General features: G+C 37.3%; 1 protein-coding gene across 1 annotated transcript in view; it reads left to right on the top strand.

Moving 5' to 3' along the window:
• Positions 1-7,016: 7,016 nt before the first annotated feature.
• The window catches only part of mta1 (metastasis associated 1), a 42,265-nt gene continuing 24,151 nt past the window's right edge, over positions 7,017-25,130 (top strand). Inside the window, exons 1-3 of the mRNA XM_052580806.1 lie at positions 7,017-7,318; positions 19,696-19,763; positions 20,794-20,887. Coding sequence (XP_052436766.1) covers positions 7,291-7,318; positions 19,696-19,763; positions 20,794-20,887 — 190 coding nt within the window. The 5' untranslated portion in view covers positions 7,017-7,290. The remainder of the gene's footprint in view (positions 7,319-19,695; positions 19,764-20,793; positions 20,888-25,130) is intronic.

Raw genomic sequence — 25,130 nt, 5'->3', positions numbered from 1 at the left:
AAGTATAAATATATAAAGTACTTGCTTATATAAAACCATAATAATGTAGAAAAAGGATACAATTATTTTAATTCTTATTTTGTGAAAACCGATTTCCATTTATTCTGTTGTTTAATATGACAGTCTTACAGTTTTGGTGTCATTTTCACATGCTTGAAATATGAGTTATAACATGTGAAGATAACACAGGAAAATCAAAGTTAATACCATTTTTGAGACACGTCTAATCAAGCTGTAACTTTCTCAAATTATGCAAAAAGTGTGACAATAGGCTATGTTTTGATTCCTATCGTATTAGCCAGGCAAGTGGGCAAGTTTGGTTTATTTCTAAAATATTGATACTGATATTTCCATTATCATTGAAGATGTAATGGAAATGTGTTTCAGATTAGAAATTGAGTTTTTCGTTAAACAAAAAAGGAATTCCCAGAATTGATGAAAAATTTCAATGACAAATGTGTTTTGTGAAAAACAGTAAAGTGTAAATTTCATTTTACAGTAGCTATTTTTATGATTCTATTCATACAGCTAAAACAAAGTACAGTATTTTTTTCTCTCTATCTAATTCTACTTATATGGACTTCAAGAAACAGTGGAGACCATGTAAAAGAAATACACAGCCGACACAGCGACCCCATTGGAACTCAATTGAGACAAGTGAAGCCCATTTTTAGCTATTTTTAGCACTTCCGTTTCTGATGCGCAGACTCAAACGAAGCTTGATGACGTCAGCAACCTGTCTGACAGATGTAAATCTTCTAGTAGCTGTGTGTGCAAACTGCCATCGTTAATCTTGCAGAGACGGCGAGCTTGAGCGGGGAGTTCTTTGGCGTGAGCAATGGTGTTTCATGTATTCAGAGTTGTTCACAGTGTTAAAGAGATGGATTCTCATGCTCAACATGGCCAAAGTTTTAAAAAATAATTTAGAAGAATGACTGAGAATTTCTGTGCCGAAAGTTTGTAAGTTTCGGCAGTTTTTTTTTTTCGATCGTGGATCTAATGACGTAGACGAGAACAGAAGTCCTTATATGAGTATTTCTCCTGGAAAAGCACACCCGAGCACATGATGTCGACCAGAGGAGACAAGACCGCGCACATCAACGCGTTTCAAAATCGTCGGCAGCGCTGCATAGGATTTGTTCGAGAATGCCTCCAAATAAGTGAATTTTTGGATGTGAGGGAAAGTTTACTGTGTTCAGCTTCCCCAAGAACCCAGCGTTACATGAAAAGTGGATGCAGTTTGTTTTTCCGAGAGTGTATCAAGTGCCTTTGTGTGTTCTGGTCATTTGAGTGTCGAATGTTTTAAACAAGGCCTAAGTCAACGCTGGATTTGCACATTGTTTGCTATTAAAACATGGAGCCGTCCCTGTGATTAAAAGACCCTATTCATGCAAGTACAATTGCATCAGATTTCTGTCTTTTGTTGGAAATCATCACATACTGTAAGTGAATATATGTTAATGGAAACTACACGAAACATCAGTATTATAGCTCCGCTCACGGCACGTCTCCAGGAGCTCGGCTTTTCCCGGAGATGAATCGGAAAGCTGTAGGCTATTTTTCTTTTATAAATATGATAAAACTAAGGACTCTTGGATATATGAAGGATGCAGTACTACTCTATAGGTACTCAAGATTAACATGAGATTAGGTTAAACTTTGTATGTTATGTACCCTTTAAGTGTCCCAACTACTTAGTTTAAGAGCACTAGGTAATGGCTTCTATAGAGCACACTATGATTGTGTGCTCACAGACAGCATGAAACATGAACATGAAAGCCACAAACATGTGCACACTCATCACATCTCTACTACACAATTTTCTCTCCTAATCTAATACGCCACAACACACAGAACAGGAAGAATAGCTTTGTCAAAATATCTGTCACCAGGCCCAAATCTGATCTCCTGATGTGTTGTGAAAGAGGCGAAATGAGCCAATTAATTGAGTATCTTTCCTCTGTCAGCGATGTCAGTGCTGCTATGTTCTGAGGACTCACATTGTAGGCTACACTTTGTTCTGTGGCGATCACGTGAGCTCAGGACAAAGACGTGCGATTAAAGATGGTTTCCTCGCGCCCCCTGCTGATCAGCAGCAGAATGTGCATCTGCACACAGAAGACGAGCAGAAGTCGCAAACAATACTTTTTGTGATTATAAGAAAGCTGAAGTAATTTCTGACATGCAAACTGCATCATTCTTGCGTTGTAGTTTAAGGCAAGATATGCTTTCTAATGCAAAATATAAAGTATATTGCTCCCATCAGGCGACAGTCACAGTGACACCTTTTTTATTTTGAGGCTTATGTTTTTGTTTTAGATAGTTTTTATAAAATGTGACAGGAGATCATTCATTTTGTGAGCATCTTTATACATTAGAAAAATGGCTTAGTTATATTGAAATATCTGGGGAAAATGTTACAGTATATATATATATATATATATATATATATATATATATATATATATATATATATATATATATATACTTTTTATATCATTATTTGTTGGCTGTACAGATATTACATTTACCTGCAGTCACTAAATATGTGTTCACTGTCAAATTTATTTTTTAAATTAACCGAAATTCTATGTTTTTATATTTTATATGCAAATTAGTGCATATTTAAATTGCCGGACATTGCCGTTTTCAGTTAGAAGCATTATGTTTATGCACCAATATCCTACAGTCTGTTTATTTTACTTTACAATATAAAAAACTACCAGTTAGCATTTATTTTTGTAATAAATACAATATAATTATTTCATAGGCTATATGATTTTATATGTCAAAAGTCATTTGATAAAACACAAAGCAATAAACTATTTCAGTACACATCATTCAGTCTTTAAGATTTAATTGAAAATCTAATTATTTAAATACAAAAAAATCTTGCTTTTATGCTGTAGTATATAATTTGCATGAAGGTACCAAATGATTAAAGAATAACTAGACTAATATTTATAAAGTAAAAAAATAGCAGATTTAATAATAGTCAGCAACAAGCCACATACAGATTAGCAGAGAATGTTACTTCTGCTTTAAATGGCTTGCAACCAAATAGACAATAATGTACTGTAATTGTCACTTCATGCTTAATATGCTGCGTGACTTATAAGATGATCAGATGTCTGCTCATTTGATCCGCACATGCGTTTGTCTGCTTTGATGTTCTGTACCAATAAATCTTGGCATCCATTACACAAGTGTTTCTGGGTCTCTTTCTGTTTCTTTCTGAAGGAAAGTCCTATTACACCGGATCCTGGCAGAGATTCATCTGTGTGAGTGCATGTATCTATATGGCGAGGGTCATTTCACCAAGTACAACATGTTTCTGGATCAACATCCTTATTGATCCTGGAACAACATTCCAATCAACCAATCAGAATTGAAATGTAACTTTTCAGAAAATATCTGTTTTAGGCTTACAACCAGAGTTAGGTGCTTCTACACCCTTGTTAATCAGCTATCATATCCCACTGATTTTGTGAATAAATGATGGCTAGGGTTAGGTTTAGGGGTAGGGACTATATTTTTGGACAATAATGTTGGTCCAGGAACATGTCTTACTTGGCAAAATCACGGCGACAGTGTGTATATACAGCAAATTGGGTGAAACTGATCAGCAGTCCTCTCTCTGCGCTGATGGACCCCGGTTCACAGTCACATCCAAAGAGTGAGGACAATGGTTATATTACTTGTGAACTGTGTTCGGCTGTAATTAAGTCTGTAATAAAAAGAACGCAAGAAAAGACGGAGCTTGATCAGGCCGCACGCCTTAATTGATTTCTTCTGTTTCTCTAGCAGTTGCCTGCTGTGCTAGGGCCCTGGGAGAAGGCCAGCTGGGGCTCTGCCGAAAGCGAGGAAGACCGAGAGATGCAGTACAAGGATCCTGAAACCCTCTACCTTCTACTAGAGGCTTCTAGTCCTGTGTATAGACAGACTGCAGCAAATTAACTTTAGGCTACAACTTCACATCCTCACATAATAACAGCTTCAGAAAAAATTGAGATTCATTTGATGGCTTCAGTTTGAAGTCAGGACCCCAAAAACACACATATTTACGAAAAAACATGTAGGCACACACACAAATCAGAGCAGTACGGACTTGCTTTGTTGTGAGTCTCCACTGAGGGTAAGTGGAAGCCTGCCATTGGCTGAGGCCGGTCACGTGATTGCAGATTACAGCTCGAGGCAGAGCTCAGTTTGTAAGGTTTTCATATGGTGTAAATCAGCTGCTCACCACAGCATTCCACTCAGCCTTCACTAACAACAACCACCAAACATGATGAGGTGCCTTACCATGCCCTGCCAAAACCAGCGCTCACTAGATCCCACTCAGCTCCCTCAACATCTTCTCCTTCAAAATGACATTATTAACGCCTTGTCACGTGTTAGGCCTCGTCTACAGTGTCAGGAGGATTCATATTCACATATGTGTTGCTAATCGATTCATGATCATGTATATATGTACACGTATGCTTATATTCATGGGTCCCCCTGCTTTGGGCCTGATGAGTGGGTTATATGATACAGTATATCACGATTGTCCCCCTAAAGAGGGTCCTGTTTATTCATGACCTATTCATGAACATCACATATGTACCAGTATGAGTTCATATTTTTTGACCCGAGAATTGAACGGAATAATTTGAGATCTGGGTAAATTTTGTTCACGAAATGTATGTTTTTGATACATCAGACATGGACATATGAGATTTTAAATTTACGGAAATTACAGATTCCTTTTGTAGTATTACTTAACACTTACGTCAATGATTAGTTTTCAGCATTATAGATTTAAAAAAATTTAGTAAATAAAATGAACTTCAGTGATACTTCGGAAACTAATCCTAAATATCTTAATTGACAGTCCTCTATATATTTCTGACTGAATATGTTAACATTTGGTTAAATAACCTGAAAGAAAGGAATAGGAATCCTATTTGATTTTTAGATGATTATCTAAATTATTAGATTAAATAATTCGTTTTTACTTTGTTTGTTTTATTATATCAATTAGGCACAAAGTGATATATATATATATTTTTTAAGTATATTTTTATTTAAGAATGTGTAATATATTATGAATAATAAAAAGGAATGGAGGCCAAATTTTCCTATTTTGCTTAAGATTAATTAAAGCCCAGTTTATTGTTCATACAGTACTTTTCTGTGCATCAGTAGTGCTACAGAGGTCTCATAATTTTAGTGTCTCTTGCTGGTTTAAGTGTATATTGCTCAGGTTTTTCACATGTTGACTCACTCAATGCGTACAAATGCTGGAACGTGCCACCCACGACTTCTGAAAAGCAGTGTTTCACATTTCCCTCAGACCAAACTTAGAAGAGGCGAAATCTTTGTAGTTGTGTATGCAGGGAAAGTATAATTATAAACTGGCTTTCCAAACTTTGAGCGTATTCCAAGGCTAGAGAACAAATAAATAAAACAGGATTCGGACTTCAGTTTATAAAAATCTGGTTTAGTGACTGTCAACCAGTGTTTAGACTACTTGCTCAGAACTTAAACAGACTTAGAAACTACCACATGTCTTTATTATGTACCAGAAGACACTTCAGGCTGAAAGACAGCTTTTGTATAATCTTTAGGTAGTCATTAAAAACCTTGACCTTTCCATTAGGCTTTTCTCACTTATTAACAATTAAGCTAGAGTCACTTTAAGCCTTGGCTAATGTAATCATATAGGTATGTATCACATTGTACACCTTGACAGTGGTTGCTACAAATGTTAATGAAATGTTATCCAGGGTTAAAGTGGCCTTAACCTGGGATTAATAAAATATAACTCACAGTTAAGCTCAGAAAAGCCTAGTTAATAATGATGGTGTTAGATAATAAATATTTTTTGTAAAGTGAGTTGTTCAGGTGGAATAAGACTGATGAGAAGATCAGCATCAATTTCCACTCTCATCCAAGCTAATTTATTCTGGGTATGGCTGGCTTGGCGTAAGTCTAGCTGGTTGACCAGCTAAACTTTTCTGATGAAGCTGATTGACCAAAGACGACTCGCTAGTTAAAATAGTTAAGGGGCCTACTGGAGAATAGCATTCAAACCAATTGGCAACCAACTGATTTTCTCAACATTTATGTAAAAATCCCTATAGCTGGATTCAAAATCATACTGTCCGAACAGGTACAGTACTGAATTACTTTGTGACTGTAAAAAAAAAAAGTATGTGATATATTATGAATGTGGGGCTATGAATGAAATTCATACTAAATTTCTGGCCTCATGGGATACTGAAGAATTAGATATGCACTTCTTGATATAAGTATTGGTCATCCAGTTATTTTTTTCAAATGTATATACAGTACCATGAACTCATACCTAGGCCTACTATTCTTTTCATATATTTTTCACCTTTTATAGGAAATAGCAATAGCCAGTTATACAATGTATGGGTCAAAATGAGCAATTGTTCTTTTATGCCAAAAATGATTTTGATATTAAGTAAATATAATGTTCCATTAAGATATTTTGTACATTTCCTACGGTAATTACATCAAAACATAATTTTTGATTAGTCATATGCATTGCTAATGACTTTTTTTGGACACTTTTAAAGGCACTTTTAATTTTTTTTGCACCCTCAGGTTTCATATTTCTTTTAAATATCTCTGCCAAATATTGTCCTATCAAACCATGCATCAATGTGAAAACTGCAAAAACTACACAACTTATCTAAAGAGAAAATAATCTCAGCACCAGAATATTAGAGAATGGGCTCTTTCGGCTCCTAACGCAACATTGTGGTAGCAACTTTTCACATTTTCTTCTAGTTATTTAGACAAATGTTTCTCCATAGAGAAGGATGTCTTTCCTTGTTCTGTTATGCTAGTTTAGGCTATATTTTTGTTTCAAACTCAGTCCGGGAGCAACAGTTGTTTATTTGTTTCATTTCGCCTCTAGTGGGTCCAAGGTAGTACAGCAATGGTTCGGTCATCTGAAGTAGGCGGGGAAACGCGAGTGATGCTGCCCATTCAGACCCCTTCCCCTCCCTCTGGCGCTCTCTCCAGCCCCGTGGCCCGAGTCTCTGGATCCCGCTCAGTTGGGAAGGTGTTCCTAAACACGCGGGTGCTTCTGAACGCGATCGCCCACACCGCCCCGTAGAACGCGGCCGCAGAAAAATATGTGCACTGTCTCTTTAAGATCCCTTCACTGGTCCGCGTCGTATTGATCAATCCACCATTTTCCAGCGCGCAGCACTCAGCGGCGGCGGCGGAGAGAGAAAGCCCTACCTGGAGACGCCAGGCAGGACCGGGGCAGTCATGGCAGCCAACATGTACCGGGTCGGAGGTAAGAGATCACGCTTGGTAAAAAAAATGTCGTACCCTTTTTTGTGTGTCGCTCTTGTTGACGCTTTTTCGCAACAAGCCTTAGCAGTTTTAGGTATGTCCTTCCTCTTTTATTTTTTAAAGTACTGTAGGACTACATAGTGAGGATGATGATGGTGATAGCGAACAGCGAGATGAAGATTAACAATCTCGTTGCGGGACCCCGAGGATGTTTTTAGTACTAACTCGGGCAACAATTATTGCCGTTAGCATGATGCAGCGCGTGCGAGTGTCATTGTGTTCGTAACAAGCGGGTAACTCTTGAAATTTACACAGAAGAGACGCGTTTGAGCTTTTAAAGTTGAAGTTTGGGCAGCACGCCACACTTAAGACACTCAGACGGGTCGGAAACTCTCTGTTTGGACTGGATAGGGCTGTACGGGGTCACATCTTTGTCTTGTAATTGACTTTTTATAGATATTGGATGTAATCGATGGAGGGAGAAAGTTTTGGCATAGACGTCAAACCTAGATTGAGTCCAGTGGTCATGGAGAAGCTTTAGTGTATGGATGGATATAAAAAAAAAAAAAATATATATATATATATATATATAATGCATTGTGGCAAAGAATGAAATTAACTGAGATTGTATATTCCTCAAATTGGTCTATTTTCATAAAGAAAGAAGATGCAATAATGTACTGCTCTTATTATACATATGGGTCACATTTAAAAAGGGGTTCACAATTATCTGTAATTACCTGAATAATCTATTAATGCAGAAGCTAAGGTACCTAGGCTATTTAAAGGAACGGTTCACAAAAAAAAAACCTTGCCTTTTACTCACCCTGATGTTTCAAACCTGTATGACTTTCTTGCACAGAACACAAAAGGAGATTTTGGGCAGGATGACAGATTCAGTCACTATACAGTGAAGGTGAATGGTGACTGAGGCTGTCGTTCTGCATCCTTTTGTGTTCTGCAGAAGAAAGCGAATCATACAGGTTTGAAAGATCACGAGGTTGAGTAAATGATGCCTGAAGTTTCATTTTTGGGTTATCTATCCCATCCAGTGATTGCATTTGGCTCAGAAACTGATTCCCTGTTGGTATCAGTTATCCATTAGGATCCCGGCTATGCTGATTCAGTAAGAATGAATGTGTGCTTGCAGTGTCCAATGTGTATTTATTGGTATAATGAGAGTATTGGGAAGTTTACTATTGAGGCAGGAGAGCTGATGAACTTGGTCTAACCTGAAGAAAAGCTGATCTTTGATCAGGAGCGATTCTGCTTCACAGATCTGCTCGACAGCCCAGGCATTCCTAAATTAATTGTTTCGGTTTTTAAACATTTTCTCAAGTATGAAGTGTACTGAATACAGCTTTAAAATGGTTTGTTTTTAAAGAGTATTGTGGTTGTTTACTATATTTATGAAAGTGCAATATACTGGTATGCAGTATCCATCTTGCAATGCAATGCACTTGACTGAACTTTTAATTTGCAGTGTTTCAAATGAGTAGAGTAATATCTACCAACATTTTTACCATCTTTTAAAGGAGTCTACCCAAAAATGAAAATTCATTATCTGCTCATCCTCATATTGCTCCGAACAAAGAATTTTGTGGAAGATGAAGATGATTCTCTCATAAATTTTGTCCATCCATTGAAAGTCCATCCATTTTGCAACCAATGTTTTGCTGCGTCAAATAATTTCCTAAAAACATTGAACAAGTAATCCGTATGAATTAAGAAGTTTAATCACATCCTTCTGAAGATGAACAAATTTAATTTAGGGTTTATATAAAAACATCGATCAGTGAATATACATGCACCACATCACCTCAGTCATTTTTGAACTAACCTCATTCAGAATAACACGAGAATTAGTAAATTGTTTATAAATTTTTTACTCGTTGAACTAGGCCTATCCCTTTAGAATGTTCTTGTCTTTTTTTTTTAGGATTTAATTTAGACATAATTAAACATGGTCATGTGACAACAGTGTATCATACCATGTTATGAAATAGTTGGCTTTAAATAACGCATACAAAAAAACAAAAAAAACTAAAATCCAGTATTGGGCCTGTACTGCTCAGTATGCAGTGCACTATATTCTAAACAGGCCACTGTTCTGGCTGGAAATCCTGTACAGAGATGAATCATGTGTTTGTGAGTGTTCGTTCAGGACTTTAAAATCATTGTGTAAATATCTGTTACTCTGTTAAACGCTCCTCCCTGTGTTTGCAACATCTTTTTGGCTGCTGAAGCTGAAAATGACCCCAGGCGCTCCATCCAACACAGTGTCTCCAAGGGCCTCCATACCTCTGGCTACTGCATCACCTGATACATATCGACATCTCCTGCGCTCTCTCTCCATTTCTCTTTTTCTTTCATTGCTCCAGCGTGGACCAAAAGAAGCACATTGACCAACCTCGGATTGGAACAAAGCCAGTTTTGCACTGTTTTACACCTCCAAGTTCAGACCTCTGCTGTGCACCCTACACTTAGCGCAGCCGTACTAATAGCTGATTGCTGAAATGCGGCATGACTATCATTTGGATCTCGTTAAAGCAGCCCATACACCTTCCCGCGTTGAAGCGTTCAGAATTCTCCTGATACCTCCAATACAATCATCGTTTTCCTTTGAGTGGATTTTGGGGTATTGAATTTGGAAGCAGAGCAAAGCCTTAGCGTTCTTTTTCCTCCTTTGTCCTCCCTCACACTTGGAAAAGGTAGTCGGCCTAAATTCTCTCTCATTGAGCTAACGGCTTTTCTCTGGCTCTCTTTTCTTCTCCCAGAAGGGAGGCTTCTCCCAGACTCCAGCGTAGAATAAATGTGCCAAGAAAATCAGAGAAAAAAAAAAAAATTCAAAACAGACCACCATGAACGGCCACAGAGACGATGGAAATGGGCTGAATCACATTGCGATCGGTGGCGTTGAACTTGGGATGGGTCAGATTTGAGTGTGGTGACATGAATGAGAAATGTGAGCCAATGGGCAGGACGCAGTTAGCAGATATACAGTATTTGGGAAGCTTTGCCAGGTGTTCGCTATCTCTAATATGTGTCTGATCCGTGCGGGTGTTCGCCTGTGGTTGGTCATGGGAGTACTTGATGTATGATGCCACAAAGCGAGAGGATTTCAGATTTTTCTGTCTGGTACAACAGTTGAAGCCTATTACGAGGTGTAGTTTGAAAATGCATTTGTTCCCCATCTACCTTGGGGAAAATGTGGTTGCTTTAAAGTTTTGAAATCTAGAATCTTCTGTAAATCACTGGCCAGCAATCTGTGCCTGCAGAACTTTCATAAAGGGTCAATGGAAGGATGCATATTTTCTATGAATCTATTCAAAATACTAGAAAAATGTGTGAACAAAAAGAGATGTGATTTGACTACCAATCAAATTAATGAATTTTAATTTTAATTAATAAATTCTAATCGATGATATTTGTAAAAATACTTTTTTTTTTTTACCATGAATTATTATTATTTTTTTATTATTAAAATGTATGTTCACATGTATGCAAGGTGTTAGTAAATTTTTAGAATGATTATACAAAATGTTCTTGAAAAGTGTTTTGCTTTATTGTGGCCATATCTCTCTCTCTCTCTCTCTCTCTCTCTTAATTTGAGAATGTGTATTGATGATCAATTTCGCCATGACGCAATAAACAGAAAAAAAGTTCCTAGATTTTTCCCGGGCCTGTTCATTCGGTGTTCCGAGTTCTGGAATATTTAAATGCAGGTAATGATGTCATTACAGAATGTGCAAGTTGTCTTTGCAGAGCAAAGCATCAGTCCAGGCTGCTCTGAGCAATGCGGAGAAGCACCTCCCTAGGAGCAGTTATCTCTCTAGTACAGTTGTGTGATTGACAGTTAAAACAGCAAAATTATCATTTATTCAATAGTTTCTTAGCTGGCAGAGACTTTTTAACGAGATGAGTGGAATGGTGTTGTTTCTGAGAAAATGCTCGGAGGATTAGCTAACTAACCAGTTTCTAAAATACAATTCAAGTTTATTTGTATAGCGCTTTTCACGATACAAATCGATGATAAGCAGCTTTACAGAAAATGAAGTTTCTACAATATTTAGTAGTAGCTTATCAGTGGTGATGAGGTCAGTTAATGTACATGTCGGAAATGTGCGAAAAAATCTATTAAAGACATTATCAGACAATGAACAATATTTACAGCAATTATTATATGATGCAATTAAACTAATAGCAATATTTGTTAGTTCTGTATGTTGTTTCGGGGTTGGCATCATCTGAGGTCCTCTGAGGGGTTGGCATCATCTCTTCTCAGGTGTTCTGGATCCAGACTGAAGCTTGTGTAAATCCTAGTGCCAAAAACAAAAAACAAATACAGACATAATTAGTGTAACTGCTGTTCCTACCAAGCAAAATTGATTTGTTTAACCCAAGCTAAAGAATAATAATGTGCTTTTGATAAGATATAACTGCAGTCCAAGATTTCGAGATGCATCATTTGAATGCTTGGCCAAAGAGATGTGTTTTTAATCTAGATTTAAACAGAGCGTTATCAGGAAGGCTATTCCAGAGTTTGGGAGCCAAATGTGAAAAAGCTCTACCTCCTTTAGTGGACTTTGCCATCCTAGAGACCCTAGAGAGCATGATGCATTGTAGTGTGGTATAAGGCTAGTTGTCTACACAGGAACTAAACCATTAAGTGCCTTATAGGTAAGTAATAATTTTGTTACTGATACGGAACTTAATTGCTAGCCAGTGCAGAGACTGTAAAGTTGGGGTATTATTATCTTTTTCTTGACCTGGTAAAGACTCTAACTGCTGCATTTTGGACTACCAGCTTGTTTATTGAAGATGCAGGACAACCACCTAGCAGTCTAGAAACAGGTAACATTTTTCGTAGCTTGACAGGGTTTCTTAGATGGAAGAATGCTGTTTTTGTAACATGGGGAAATATGATTGAAAAAAAAGACAAACAACCATCCATTACTTTTGTGGTAGCTTTATTTTATGATAAAGTGTTTAAATTAGGGATGTTCATTTTAACCGGTTTACCATTAACCGACCGTTAAGAATTTTGACCGATTAATACAATCAGTTAAACGGTTTAAAAAGTCAGTAATTTTTCAAAATATTTATAAAGGTTTGCTGCATCGTTTAAATAGGCTATGCTACACGCATCATTTTATTGTATTTTTTTTGAGAAAAATTCTTTTTCGTAAGTTATTATTCAAGTAAAATATATTTCTCGTATAGGCCTATTTATTCGTGCTATATAGCCTAGCTTTAATATTTTTTCTCCATTCACAGAAGCGCTGCAGGTGTGTGATGTGATATGAAGACCATGTGAATCCGAATGTTCTGTTGTTTGTTGCTTTTTGCACATGTAAAATGAATCCTCGGGAAACAAATGTTAGTAATTTTAATGGGTCACAGACACTTTTCCTTTCTAACCTAAAATAATCTTGTTGGTTAACGGTTAATAATCTGTTAACGAGCATTGGATGTCAGTTAGGACCATTAACTGAAATTAACATCCTTTAAAAATAAAAAATGTCTCCAAGCAGTTACTGCCTTCTTAGCAAACTAATTCTGGAGTTTTCATTCATTGCTCATGATGCTTTTTAGCTCTGACAGCATTTGCACCTGTGTCTTACTTTAAGAGCTTATGAAGCTCAGTGCTTTGTAATTTCTGTCCTAATGACTGTGATGAACAATGATACATTTTAGATGTCTTTCTATCATGTTGCACTGGGATGTTCCAACAATGGTGAAATCTAATTGGTTCAAATCATGCCAGTCAAAATTTATCCCATTTATTTTCTACTGCACAATCCTGGTCATATTATTTCAAAGAAATACATTATTGCTGTACTTTTGAAATAACTTTCCTTTTTGGTTGACATCAGCTGTTAATTTTGTCCCTTCATTCAGCTTTTTTGCTTTTAGTGTGAACAGAAAACGGGTTGCTACTGAATACCTCTCTATTTTGGGGATGTTGTGTCAGGACCTTCGTGTACAGTATATGTAGGTGGGACAATTACAGACCCTGCAATTTATTGCAAAAAGCCTTGTTCTCTTTCCTTTAGAACGGTCTGGTCTAAACAACCACAGAGACATATAAACACAAATATCACTGCAGAAATCTATTAGCTCTTATAGTCTGGAGACTAGTTAAGTGCTTTAATAAAAATTCTGATATCCCTTTTATACTGAAAAGTTGCTGGTACTGGTCCAGGAGCCAGTGCTCAGCCAGGGAACATTTGGACATTTCTCAAATTTGTTCCAAAAGTGTATTTTCAGAAAAGTTGCTTGGTTACTTGAAAGACTAGTCCAAAAAAAAAAAAAAAAAACACCTAGTAACATTCTAGTATAGCCTACGTGTTTGTAAAGGTTGGGCTATTTTTTTTTTTTTTACTTAATATCTTAACACCTCTTTTGGGGTGGGACGCTCAAGAAAACAGGCCAAAGTGATCACCATGTTTTACACATAGGCCTGATTGTTGCTTTAATGGACCTTCAATGCTGAAATGATCTAAAGGATTCACTTCCAGAATAAATAATCAATAAATCTTGATAATTTTCTCACCCCATGTAACTCCCAAGATGTTTTTCTTTTTTCAGCCAAAAATAAATGAAGGTTTTTGGGGAAAACCTTCCAGGATCTTTCTCCATATAGTGGACTTCAAACTGCCCCCTGCACAATCCCAACTGAGGATTAAGAGTTTTATCTAGTGAAATGGTCAATTTCAAAAAAACATTTTATATACTTTTTACATACAAATGTTCATCTTGCGCTAGCTCTGTGATGTGTGACTTCACGCATTACGCAATAACGTTGAAAAGGTCACACATGTTGTAGACAGTTCTCTGTCTACTTTGGTTCAAAAAGGTAGGGTAGGACAAAAAAAACTTTAATTTTCTCTTCCAACTTCAAAATTGTCTGACATCATTGGTTTTCCCTTTTTTTTTTTTTTTTTTTTTTTTTTTTTTAAGGACGTTTGACTTTATTTGCACATTTGCTGCAGTCACTTCCCCAATGCGCCATGTGTGACTTTTCAAATGCGTGAAGTCAGGGATGTAAAGTTAGTGCAAAATGACCATTTGTGGTTAAAATGTGTAGTGTCAATTTTTCTTTTAAGAAAATGAGCAATCATTTTGCTAGATAAGACCCTTATTCTTTGGCTGGGATCAAGTAGAGCCCTTTGAAGCTGCACTGAAACTGCAGTGTGGACCTTCAACCTTTTAAAGTCCACTATATGGAGAAAAATACTGGAATGTTTCCCTCAAAAAACTTAATTTCTTTACCATTGAAGAAAGAAAGACGTGAACATCTTGAATAACATGGGGGTGAGTAAATTATTAGAATCTTTGTCTGGAAGTGAACTAATTCTTTAATCTTAGAATTAATAAATAGAAAGAAATATGTGTAAATTTGATATACCGTTCAAACGTTTGGGGTCAGTAAGACTTTGCTAAATGACAGTATACATTTATTTCTTAATGACGCATTAAACAATAATAAAGTTCTCTGTCACTATGGTGGATTTCTGTCGACTACATTGTATATAGATCGGTGCATATGAGAGTCGGAAAATGAACGGGCTTGCGGCAAAAGTGAAACCAGAAGGAACATGGTTTCTGAACTAAGGTATCTTTTGTGCTAATACTGTCAAAACACACAAGGTTTACATATAGACTTCAGCTGGTTATGTCTAAAATGAAAGTAAACATATGAGGGGGGAAAAAGGATATGAACCTGTATATTAGATACATGCAGGTCTAAAGAGACAGTATTAAAGTAAGCCAACTGTCATTAAAAGGGTTCGTCCACGGTCCACCCTAAAATGTAATTGTTCTTTATTTACTCTCAAATGTTGTCCCAAACCTGTATTGATTTCTTTTTTTTGCTGAATGCACAAGAAGATGTTTTGAAGAATGTGGGTAACCAAACAGTTGCTGGTCCACATTGAATTTGATAGTAGCAAAAAATACTATGGAATTTCCTGTGGATCAACAATTTTTTGGTTTTCCACGTTCCTCAAAATAGCATTTATGTTTGGCAGAAGAAATACATGTTTAAAACCACTTTTGAGTGAGTAAATGGTATAAAAATAAAACTGACAGAATTGACAGACAGATGACAGCATTTTTATTTTAGGGCTCCTTTACTATTACTATTTCTTTAACATAAAACAACAAACATCAACATTCTTGACTGAAGAACTTTAATACAGTTGCTTTAGGAATCAGTTTATTTAGTGTTTTATTTCATTCAATTTCTCGAATGCTCCTGCTAAATACACCTATTGTACCTGAAAATAAAGCAAGTTTTGTTTGTATATTATGTATAGTTGTAATGTGTTTTTTGTTCTTATTTTTTTTTATAACAGATAAAATGATAACAATTGTTATCTTTGCCCACTTTGACCTAAAAATCTGCCATTCTTTTTTTATTTTGTTACCTTGAAAGGTTTTGTCTTTATAATAGGGAAATTAGTTGCTCAGACAACTTGATAAATAGTAAAAGCAACATAACAAAGAATCGTGATTAAAATCTTGCTATGATATTTATTCCACATCGCCCACCCCAATCATATTTGATCATCGTTTAAAACCAGGTTTAAGCATCCTGTGTGTCCCGGCCCATTGATGTTTTGTTCCTAGGTGGAAAGATGAGCAGTGGTTCTGTATTTTTGAGAGAAGGTGTTGTATAACCCGAATCCCTGAGCTGGAGGCAGAGAGCAAGAATAACCTAAGAGCTGCACTAATGCTCTGTGTATGTGTTTGGCGCATAAGCTTGAATTAACTGGTATTGCCATAGTAACGGATGTCTCGTGGGTCCCAGTCTGATTGTCCTAAGACGGGGATTGAATGGCCTCTGTGCACTCCCAGGACCTGTGCAGGCTGGGCCATGGAGACCTCTTCCTCCGAGTCCAACTCGGGGCAGCCCACACTTCCTGAAGTCCAGCTTGATTGCATATGTGCTTTTGCAATTTCTTTGATTCAATGAGATCGACATGTTTGTGAATTATTTTTTTTTAATGAAAATAAATTACATTTTTAAGAGTGTTCAACCATTTGAATAATTTTTTGGCTTGTTTGTTGTATCTCTTGCTCTTTGTCTGTCTCTCTTCACTCAACTTCCTCTGGCCTGGTTAGACTAGTGCACTTAAATCTCTCTCTCTTTCTCTTTCTGTCTGTCTTTCTTTCACCCTCAGTCTGAGTAAGGCTCTGCAACATGCACGGATTGGATCGCAGGATATTTGACTGCACTGTGATGTCACAGGCTTGTCGCGTGCTGATTGGTGGGGGGATGGGGGCACAGCGATCGCTGTGGGCACAGGCAGCCTGAGATGGCAGGAGGGTTGGCAGAAGCTGTGAGAGACAGCGGTGGTGATGCCTCCAGGTCTTCTGCAAGCTTTTCTTCCAGGTTCTGTGTGAGGTTCTGACTCCATGTCGGGTTTTCCCCCGGACCCTGAGGCCTCTGGTAGAACTTGTACTCATTAAATAAGCAGCAAAGAGGTGTGGTCCTAGTCTTACGCATACACTCCAATAGATATAGTCAGGCACACATGGCTGAATGAATCTCAGATGGAGTGAACGATTCAGGACTGTGAATGTCAGAGGTTCCCAAACTTTTGTGGTTGTTGACCACTTTTTTTCAGGGCCCAAAGTTCCTGAAATCTTAACACCCCAGTTATATCACCGAATTTAGCTGTACACTGGATCTCGCAGACAAAAAACCTGTTACAGGAAATTTAGATCAGTATTTGGTCATAGTGCAGACAAGATCAGATTGCTCAAGTTTCTGCATTTTTAGGGCACTTGACTAGCAATGCTATATATTTACCAGTTTGCTTTTGTGCTCATGTTACTGTTGTTTTTATATAGGTATGTTTTTTTGTTTATGTATACATGTATAGATTTTTTTTTATAAATGTATAGACTACTACCATTCAAACGTTTTGAGTTGATAAGATTTTTTCATGATTTCAAGATTTTTGTTTTCAAAAGTCTTATTTACCAAGTCTGCTTTTTAAAAAAAATTTTTAGATTTTTTTTACTAAAAATATGGTAAAAGTAATGATACTGGTAAATAGTATCATTGATGTCACTTTTGATCAGTTGAATGCAACATTGCTAAATAAAATAATTATTTTCTTTCAGCACTTTCAGTGGTAGTTTAATAATTCTAGATTATAGAAAAATACGCATTCAAAATCTGAAAACAAGCATAGAAATGATCACTGAGCTTTTTTTTGAACAGGGCATGTTTATGGCCAGCAGTGTGTCCGCTCTAGGCCTGATGGTATAATGTGACGGGTGATAAAAGCTATCGGTTACATGTAAATCAACATTTTGCCCTAATCAGCTGTGGATATAAGGAGTGTTTCTTTTTCTGTGATATTGAGCTGGGCAGCACGGAGCTCATCCAGCATGAAATATCATTGGTCTGAAAATTCTGCTCAACATTAAGCGTCAAATATATTCTAACTGGATTGAATTAATTGACTGATTATATTACCTTGGAGTCATATTATGTTGCAGTTTTACTTTGATATTGTAATCTCTTTTCATATGGAACATGTCACATTTGTAATTTGGGAATGGAATAGTTCACCCAAAAATTGCAGGTCTGTTATCATTTACTCATCCTCATGTTGTTCCAAACCTGTTCTTTCTTTAGATGAACACATGTAATATTGAAAAATATTTGGTAACTAAACAGTTTTGCTTTCCATTTACTTCCATTGTATAGACAAAAAATATAATGGAAGTAAATGGGAACTGAAACTGTTTGGTTATCAATATTTTTCATAATATCTTTGGAACGACATGAGGGTGAGTAAATGATGACAGAAGTCATCTGTAAGTCCAGTTTGATTTGCCTCGTGTATCATGCCATCATTCTCATGCCATCTCTTTATTCTCAAAAGTGGCAAAAAAAAAATAAAAAACTAAAACCAATGTTTATAAATCTCAGCCGTCTGTCCTGAAAGTTTAGTCCCACTTGTTTTTTGCCCTTTAGATTCTCAGGAAAATCATCCTTTTTGATGTATTAGTAAACAGACTTCTCTCTGAAACGGGAACTGTAGGCTCGCATGGCTGTGTTACCAAACACCGAGTTTGCAAACGTGTTTTTGCCAGACTTGATGTTCTGTCTCCCCGCCCCCCGCCACCAAACCATGGAATTACTGTGCGTGTGTGTGTGTGTGTGTGTGTGTATGCCGTCTGTAATCTGCCAGAGGTCCTGGCATGCACAGGGTTAAGACCAGGCACCCCACCAAGCCTGAGGCCTGCGGGGGACGTCCCACAGAGCTGTAAGCCTGCACAGAGCCCACACACCCTGGAGCAAGGCCAACAGCACACGCACAAAAGACAGACACACACAAATACATTGGGAAAAGGAGGGTTGACACAAGAAAGAAGGAACTGAGAGAATTGGTAGAAGGGTCAATGGCAAAGTGGGGCTATGATAAAATAATCTTTTAAAAAACATGTTTAAAACCCATATGCCATGTTTTTTGATTTTTAGTTTTTAGGAAGTGTGTACATGTGTGTGTTGTACATTCAGTTTAATTTTCTTTTTTACACACATTTGAACTTGATTCATAAATATTGTTGCAGCACATGATGTTAAAGGACCGGAACTAACCTGGTCTTGTCATAAGTCAAATTATCTGACATTTTAAGAGGTTTTTTGACCTTGAAACACAGTCATGATGTTCTACAGGGGTTGTCTCAATGGCAATTTCCTGTTTTAGGTTTTGTTTTTTTTATGTTTCTCTGCTTGTTGATGGCACCACATGACTTTATTGGTCTGAACACATGACCTTGATTTGGTAGACAGTGTTTTTCAGACAATACTTAAGGCATTATTTTCAAGATTTTCATTTGTTTCTTTCATTATTACATTATCAGGATGATTGTATTGACACTTTTGGCGTAGTAAATTATTTGATTTTCATTTTGAAATTCAAAATGAATTTAATTCAAAAGCTAAGTACATGCTCATGATAGAAGAGATTTATTCAAATTGTGTATTTGATTTTTTTAAAAAAAGGTCTTGTTTGGGTTTAATGGTCTGTTTTCTCTCTGATAGTCCTGATACTGGCTTGTCGTTTGGTGCCAGGCAAAAGTGGCCACTGAAGGTTATCATTGAGGTGGAGTTACAAACACCATAGCTTTTCACAGTGTCAACACATTTGTTTTTAAGTGTTGTTGTTGGGGAGCTCGCCAAAAGGCGGCGGCGCTTCTGTCATGTATCCCGGCGGAGAATGCTCTGTTTAGTCTCTGAAACAGTCCGGTAAGCCTCAGCAGGTGTGGGAGCGTGACAGGAGATGCTGCCTGTCGCTGACAGACTGTAGGTGTGTGAACAATAATGGTTGTTTCTTTCTCTCCTCACAGATTATGTTTATTTTGAAAACTCCTCCAGTAACCCACTGCTGATCAGGCGAATAGAGGAACTCAACAAGGTGAGTGACAGATCAGTCTGTGTGTGTTTGCTGAAAGCCAATCGAACACTACAAGACTGAAGCCGGTCATCCTTTAATGCTTTAAGTTTGCGAAAAAAAAGAGCCCGGACTGTAACCAAGTCGCAGCGTTCATTTTGTGTGTACTTGTGAGTGGCAGGTCCGAACAAATTGCAATGCAATTGCGAGAGATTGGAAAAATCTTTGTAATGTAATGAAAGAACAAGGACTGGTGTTTTCAGGCTCCAAAATGAGTTAAATAAATAAGTCCATACGGCTTTTGTGCTATATTCTAAATCCCATGAAGCAATTACTAATGCTTTTGTTAACTAAAACTATATATATTTTAACTATAACTTGAACTTGCATTTAAAAATGTAAACAAAATGTTGTTTTGACTACTTACAGAAATAAAAAGTTGAAATGCTTAATAGTGCCCTACCGATATATAGTTTTGCCTGAATTATCGGACGATATGAGCCTTTTGCCGTTATATTGGTATCGTTATCGGTAACCTTGTTTACCATTCAAGCATTGTACCTAATTCAGCTAATTCATTTTTTATTATTATTTTATGGTGTTTTTTTTAAACTTGACAAGCCCCAGTCCTTTATTCACTTTTATTTTATTGAAAATAGTGGCCAGAACATTATTTAAAATTTCACCTTTCGTATCCCAAGGTGAGTGATCCCTTTAAATATGCAAAGGATGACAAGCTTCATTTTAGTAGTGAGCACTTGGCAGAAACCCATAACTAATTGACTTACAAATCTCAAAGCTACAGCTTTCTATCTTTTTTTTTTTGGTACTGTGTTCACACTTGTAAGCCTTTAACATCCTCTAACATCACACTGCACCACCCTGTCTGCCCTCCTCGTCTTCTCTGCATCACGAAACCCTCTCAAATCACCCAGGAAGTGCAGAGGTGTTTAGGTCATGGTTTTGATTTGATCCTCAATTTGCATACTGAGGCTTCCCCAGGAGCTGATTGGTCTATAAGCGGTTGCTGTGACAACTCTGTTCCATTTTGCAGACGGCGAATGGGAATGTGGAGGCCAAAGTGGTGTGTTTCTACCGACGCAGAGACATCTCTACAACGCTCATCTCCCTCGCTGACAAACATGCACGTGAGTAGCTGTCAAAGACTACATTACCCACAGTGCTTTGAGCTGTCATGTTGGGCTAGATGGGGCAGATATCATAACGAGATCACAATGAAATTTGTGTTGATAAAGATGATAAACTCTGGATAGTTTACTTGATATGGATTAAAGTAGGGTTGTGCCGATAGACGATTGTATCGTGTATCGACGATAGTCAGAGATATCGACATAAGCAGATTTCTCTTTCGATAATAAAGACGATATTAGGCTCATTCTCCTATTAATGTATTAGATTATAATAATAATAACTATAATTTTTATTAGGCTGCTTATTATAATTCGGCGATCAAACTGCCCAGCTATTTCACTTCATCACCGCATTTCACACACACACACCACGCACCGCACGCGCAAGCGCAGGAGGATTAGAGCCTGTAGTCGTTGAAGTGGTCCGCTTTGACTCGGATAACTCATTAAATCCATGAAATGAAAGAGAAATGGAGTTGATGTCCAACACATTTAATGGCTGCTACACGGCATCGCGCTCTTCTCAAACATGAGAGATTAACTCTTTCTTGGCATTACAAATTAATTAAAGACAAAATAATAACAAGGCGGCAGAGCGAACTTATCATCCATAGTGGTAACCACTATGGATGAAAGTTCGCTCTGCCGCCTTGTTATTATTTTCATGCACACCGCACTATAATGTGATGCAAGGAAAATACATAGTTTTGGCGTTACAATGTCTTCATCCACAAACAGACGTACATCGTCTGCAGACATAAGGTATTTTATTGCACTTTAACAAGTAATCTGAACGGCCTATATATGTGCAATATTTTAAACGAGTCCTCATTAACTGAGTTCAATGCCACAGTTATGATAGAATGCATCTCTTGTTTTTGTGGTGGTGCGTCAGTCTCGTCATAAAGCGCGTGGTCCAGAGCGCTGTATGACTGATGCATCAGTTCAATTCAACTTACTCCAAACATATGAACTTACCTGTTTTAAATACTTTATATTTAATGTGTTCATTTATGCCCAATATTAGTGTTAAACTGCTGGACTTTAAATGATTGCGTCCGACTATATATGAACTAGCTGTTTTAAATACAGTATTTTTATATTTAACGTTAGTTTATCTGTATGTTTGAAAGTATATTTTTTCTATTATTGGTGATTCCATAGGCTCTCTCTCTTGTGCACCTGCGTGGTTTAAAACACCAAATATTTGCTATGACAGGAACAAAGAGTCTCTCCGTTGCTCCACCCAGGAACGATGATATTGTGTATCGTCGATCTCACGGGCTGACGATATGACGATTTGAAAAATAACCATATCGCCCAACACTAGATTAAAGTGACGATCACACAGCAGAAATAAAGGTGACAGCAGCCCGTCAGTGCATCTCGCCTACCATAAACTCAAACACGCATGCGTTTGCAATGTTTTTTTTTTTTAGCAACTTGTCGTTTCATTATGTGACTTCACATGAGCTGTTCTGAGAATAACTTCATCAGCTTTACACCATTTAATTTGAGGAAAACCACTGTCAAACGCAAACTGAAACCCAAAGATCAAAATAAATGTTTGGTTTTACATGAAAAAGTTATGAAAGAAATATATTACTATTGTATACTAATGTATACTTCTCAATGTAATAATAATTTTGTTGTTAAGAAATATTTCACCCAAGATATTTTTTCATCCATATTTTAATTTATACAGTTCTTTTGTGCAGCATCTTATTTAAAAAAACAAAAATGCTGTTTTGTTGTAAATAATTTATTTTTCCTACTGATCACTATCGAACGATACTCATGTAGGGATGATTGATCGGCAGTCTCTAAAAAGGCTGATATCAAATAAATGATCTCAAGCTGAGGGCACTGTGGTGAGAGGTTTGGCACGACATTCAGTGGTGCCATCTCAGTCCCGCACAGGTAAAATAATTATAATGCTGAAGGTGAGGTACTGAAGTGAGGAACTTATAAAGTAATTTGAAAACATTGTGACAGAAGTAATCTATCAAACAGTGTGAGCGCGCAAGCTCACTCTCAAAATACGCAAATGGCTTCAGACGCTCATGCACACTCGCAGCTTACACACATAATGCCAGGTTCACATTAATTTGTTTGCAGTGGATATTTTTTTCCATTTTCATGTAACAGATTAATAAAGTGTGCACACTGAACATAGTTGCTGTCCGGCAGTGTGTTCCGAAGCGTTGCTTCTGCTGTAGTGTAGTAATTGTAATTACACCAGAAATGCATATTATTAAAGTAAAAGAAAAGAAAAGAGCAGCCTAGACATTCTTCAGAATACCTCCTTTTTTGTTCGATGGAAGGAAGTGGGTTTGGAAAGACAGAGAGAATTTCCATTTAGGAGTGAACTAATTCTTTAAATCTTGTTAGAGATTCAGGCAATAAGATATTAGTGTCATCCATTATGTCATGTTCAGATAAGTGACAGCCCTTAAAACACCCTCCTCTCTTGAATGAACTGTAGTTGTGAGTCTTTTAAAAGAGAATCTGTTCCTGCTGTGAGCAGAACCTTCCTCCAATGGCTGTTGTAGAGCTTTATCAGCAAAGAGGTATCTGAGAGGTTTGTAAGTTCATGGGTTAGACAGTTGCTTCTGCGTATAAAAGAGATTTCGGCTTTGGTCCGCAACACACAAGTCTGATCTGAGACCGTGAAGCCTATTTGTTCATGTGGACCACACCGATGCAGTCAAGAGGAACTCTCTCTATGTGTGTGTGTGTATTATGGACCTCTCCTTAATGCCAGCAGTCTCTCCGTGGACCTTCAGACATTTGCAATATGTGAGAAATGCATGGCAGGAATGGTTGTTCACCACATGGGTGTGGGCTACATCCTGTCTCTGCCTTTTGGAAAAGGGAAAGCGAGTGGAAGAATGAGTGGAAGAGTGCAAGGAAAAAGAGAGGTCACCAATTGGAGGGAGGATGAGGAAGAAGACTAACCAGTGAGAAGAGGGAGGACACAAGTTCAGTGTCGGCTGGAGGTGGTCTCGTGTGCCTTCATGCCTTGGCCCATCATGCATTACTAGTGTTGCTTGCAATCATCACTTTTGCTGTTGCACATATTTATATTAAAGAATTAATATTAAAATTCTTCTCATTCATTCAGTCATTATTTGTTCTTTAATGTATTCTCTTTATTTTATTCTTTTCCTTCCTTCCTACCTTCATGCATAGTTTTTTCTTTCTTCCTTATGTATGTTTTGACAAGTTATTTGTTCTCTTTGTTATTTGTCTCCTTTTGTCCTAAAAGATTTCCTTGTCATTTTTATCTATTAGAATTGTTATCTTTATTTTTCTCTTTCTCTCTCTCTCTCTCTTTGCTTCCCTTCTTCATTTTTTGTTTCTTTTATCTGTATTCATTTGTTATTTTATCTATGTTTTCTTTTTAATTAATTCATTCTTTTTTCTTTTATCCATGCATTTATCAGTTTATTCTTCTTATCTATTTCTTTTTTTGGTAAATGGTTTCCTCTTTTTATTATGTTATCTTCATTTTAGTTCTCTTTTTATTTGAATATGTTCTCTATTTTTTATTTATTTTTCTTATATTGTCTTTTCTTTAATATTTTCATACATTTTATTTTCATATTTCTTTCTTTTATTATTTATTTATTTTCTGAGTTCTGCATGGGCAAGTAAAACTCTAGCTTTCTCCCGAAATTGTAGAAGTCTACTTTCTAGTGCTCTTTGACCCTTGATGTAACCCAGCAGAGCTTGTGGTGTGTAAACTTGACTTGAGCGTTGAAGGAGTCAGCAGCTTGCGGGTGCTGTGACTCACAGATGAAATATTTAGGTCTCTGTGATGCTGGCTCCACCTCGCTGGGCCCTGAGCGCATGAGGCAGTGAGGCGCCATGTGTGCTCCGAGAGAGACCTGGCCCTGCTGTGAACTACTGACTGGAATCACCTCACTCGTCAGCCTCAGCCGCTGCACTTGTTTGAGCTTTCTGCTCGACCTCTCGGTGCCGAGCGCAACCGCTTTGAGTCACGGCTGTCAGAGTGAGCTGTGTTTGTGTGTTTTACATTTCTTCCTGAATTGGAAGGGCAAAATAAACAAACAGCGGTCAGAAAAAGGCACCGGAATTTATCTCCGTATCATCTCATGTCCTTATCAACAGAAATGCGCGTGTGTGTGACACACAAAGAGAAAATGTGTGTATCTGTGTCCACAGCTTTTTGGATGGAGGTTATAGAGTGTGGTGATGGAGGCTGTATCTATTGTAT

This window comes from Carassius gibelio, chromosome B17, assembly GCF_023724105.1.
Source record: "Carassius gibelio isolate Cgi1373 ecotype wild population from Czech Republic chromosome B17, carGib1.2-hapl.c, whole genome shotgun sequence".
In the NCBI taxonomy this organism is placed as follows: Eukaryota; Metazoa; Chordata; class Actinopteri; order Cypriniformes; family Cyprinidae; genus Carassius; species Carassius gibelio.
The sequence above is the reverse complement of the archived record's forward strand: the minus strand, read 5'-3'. Positions and strand labels throughout refer to the sequence as shown.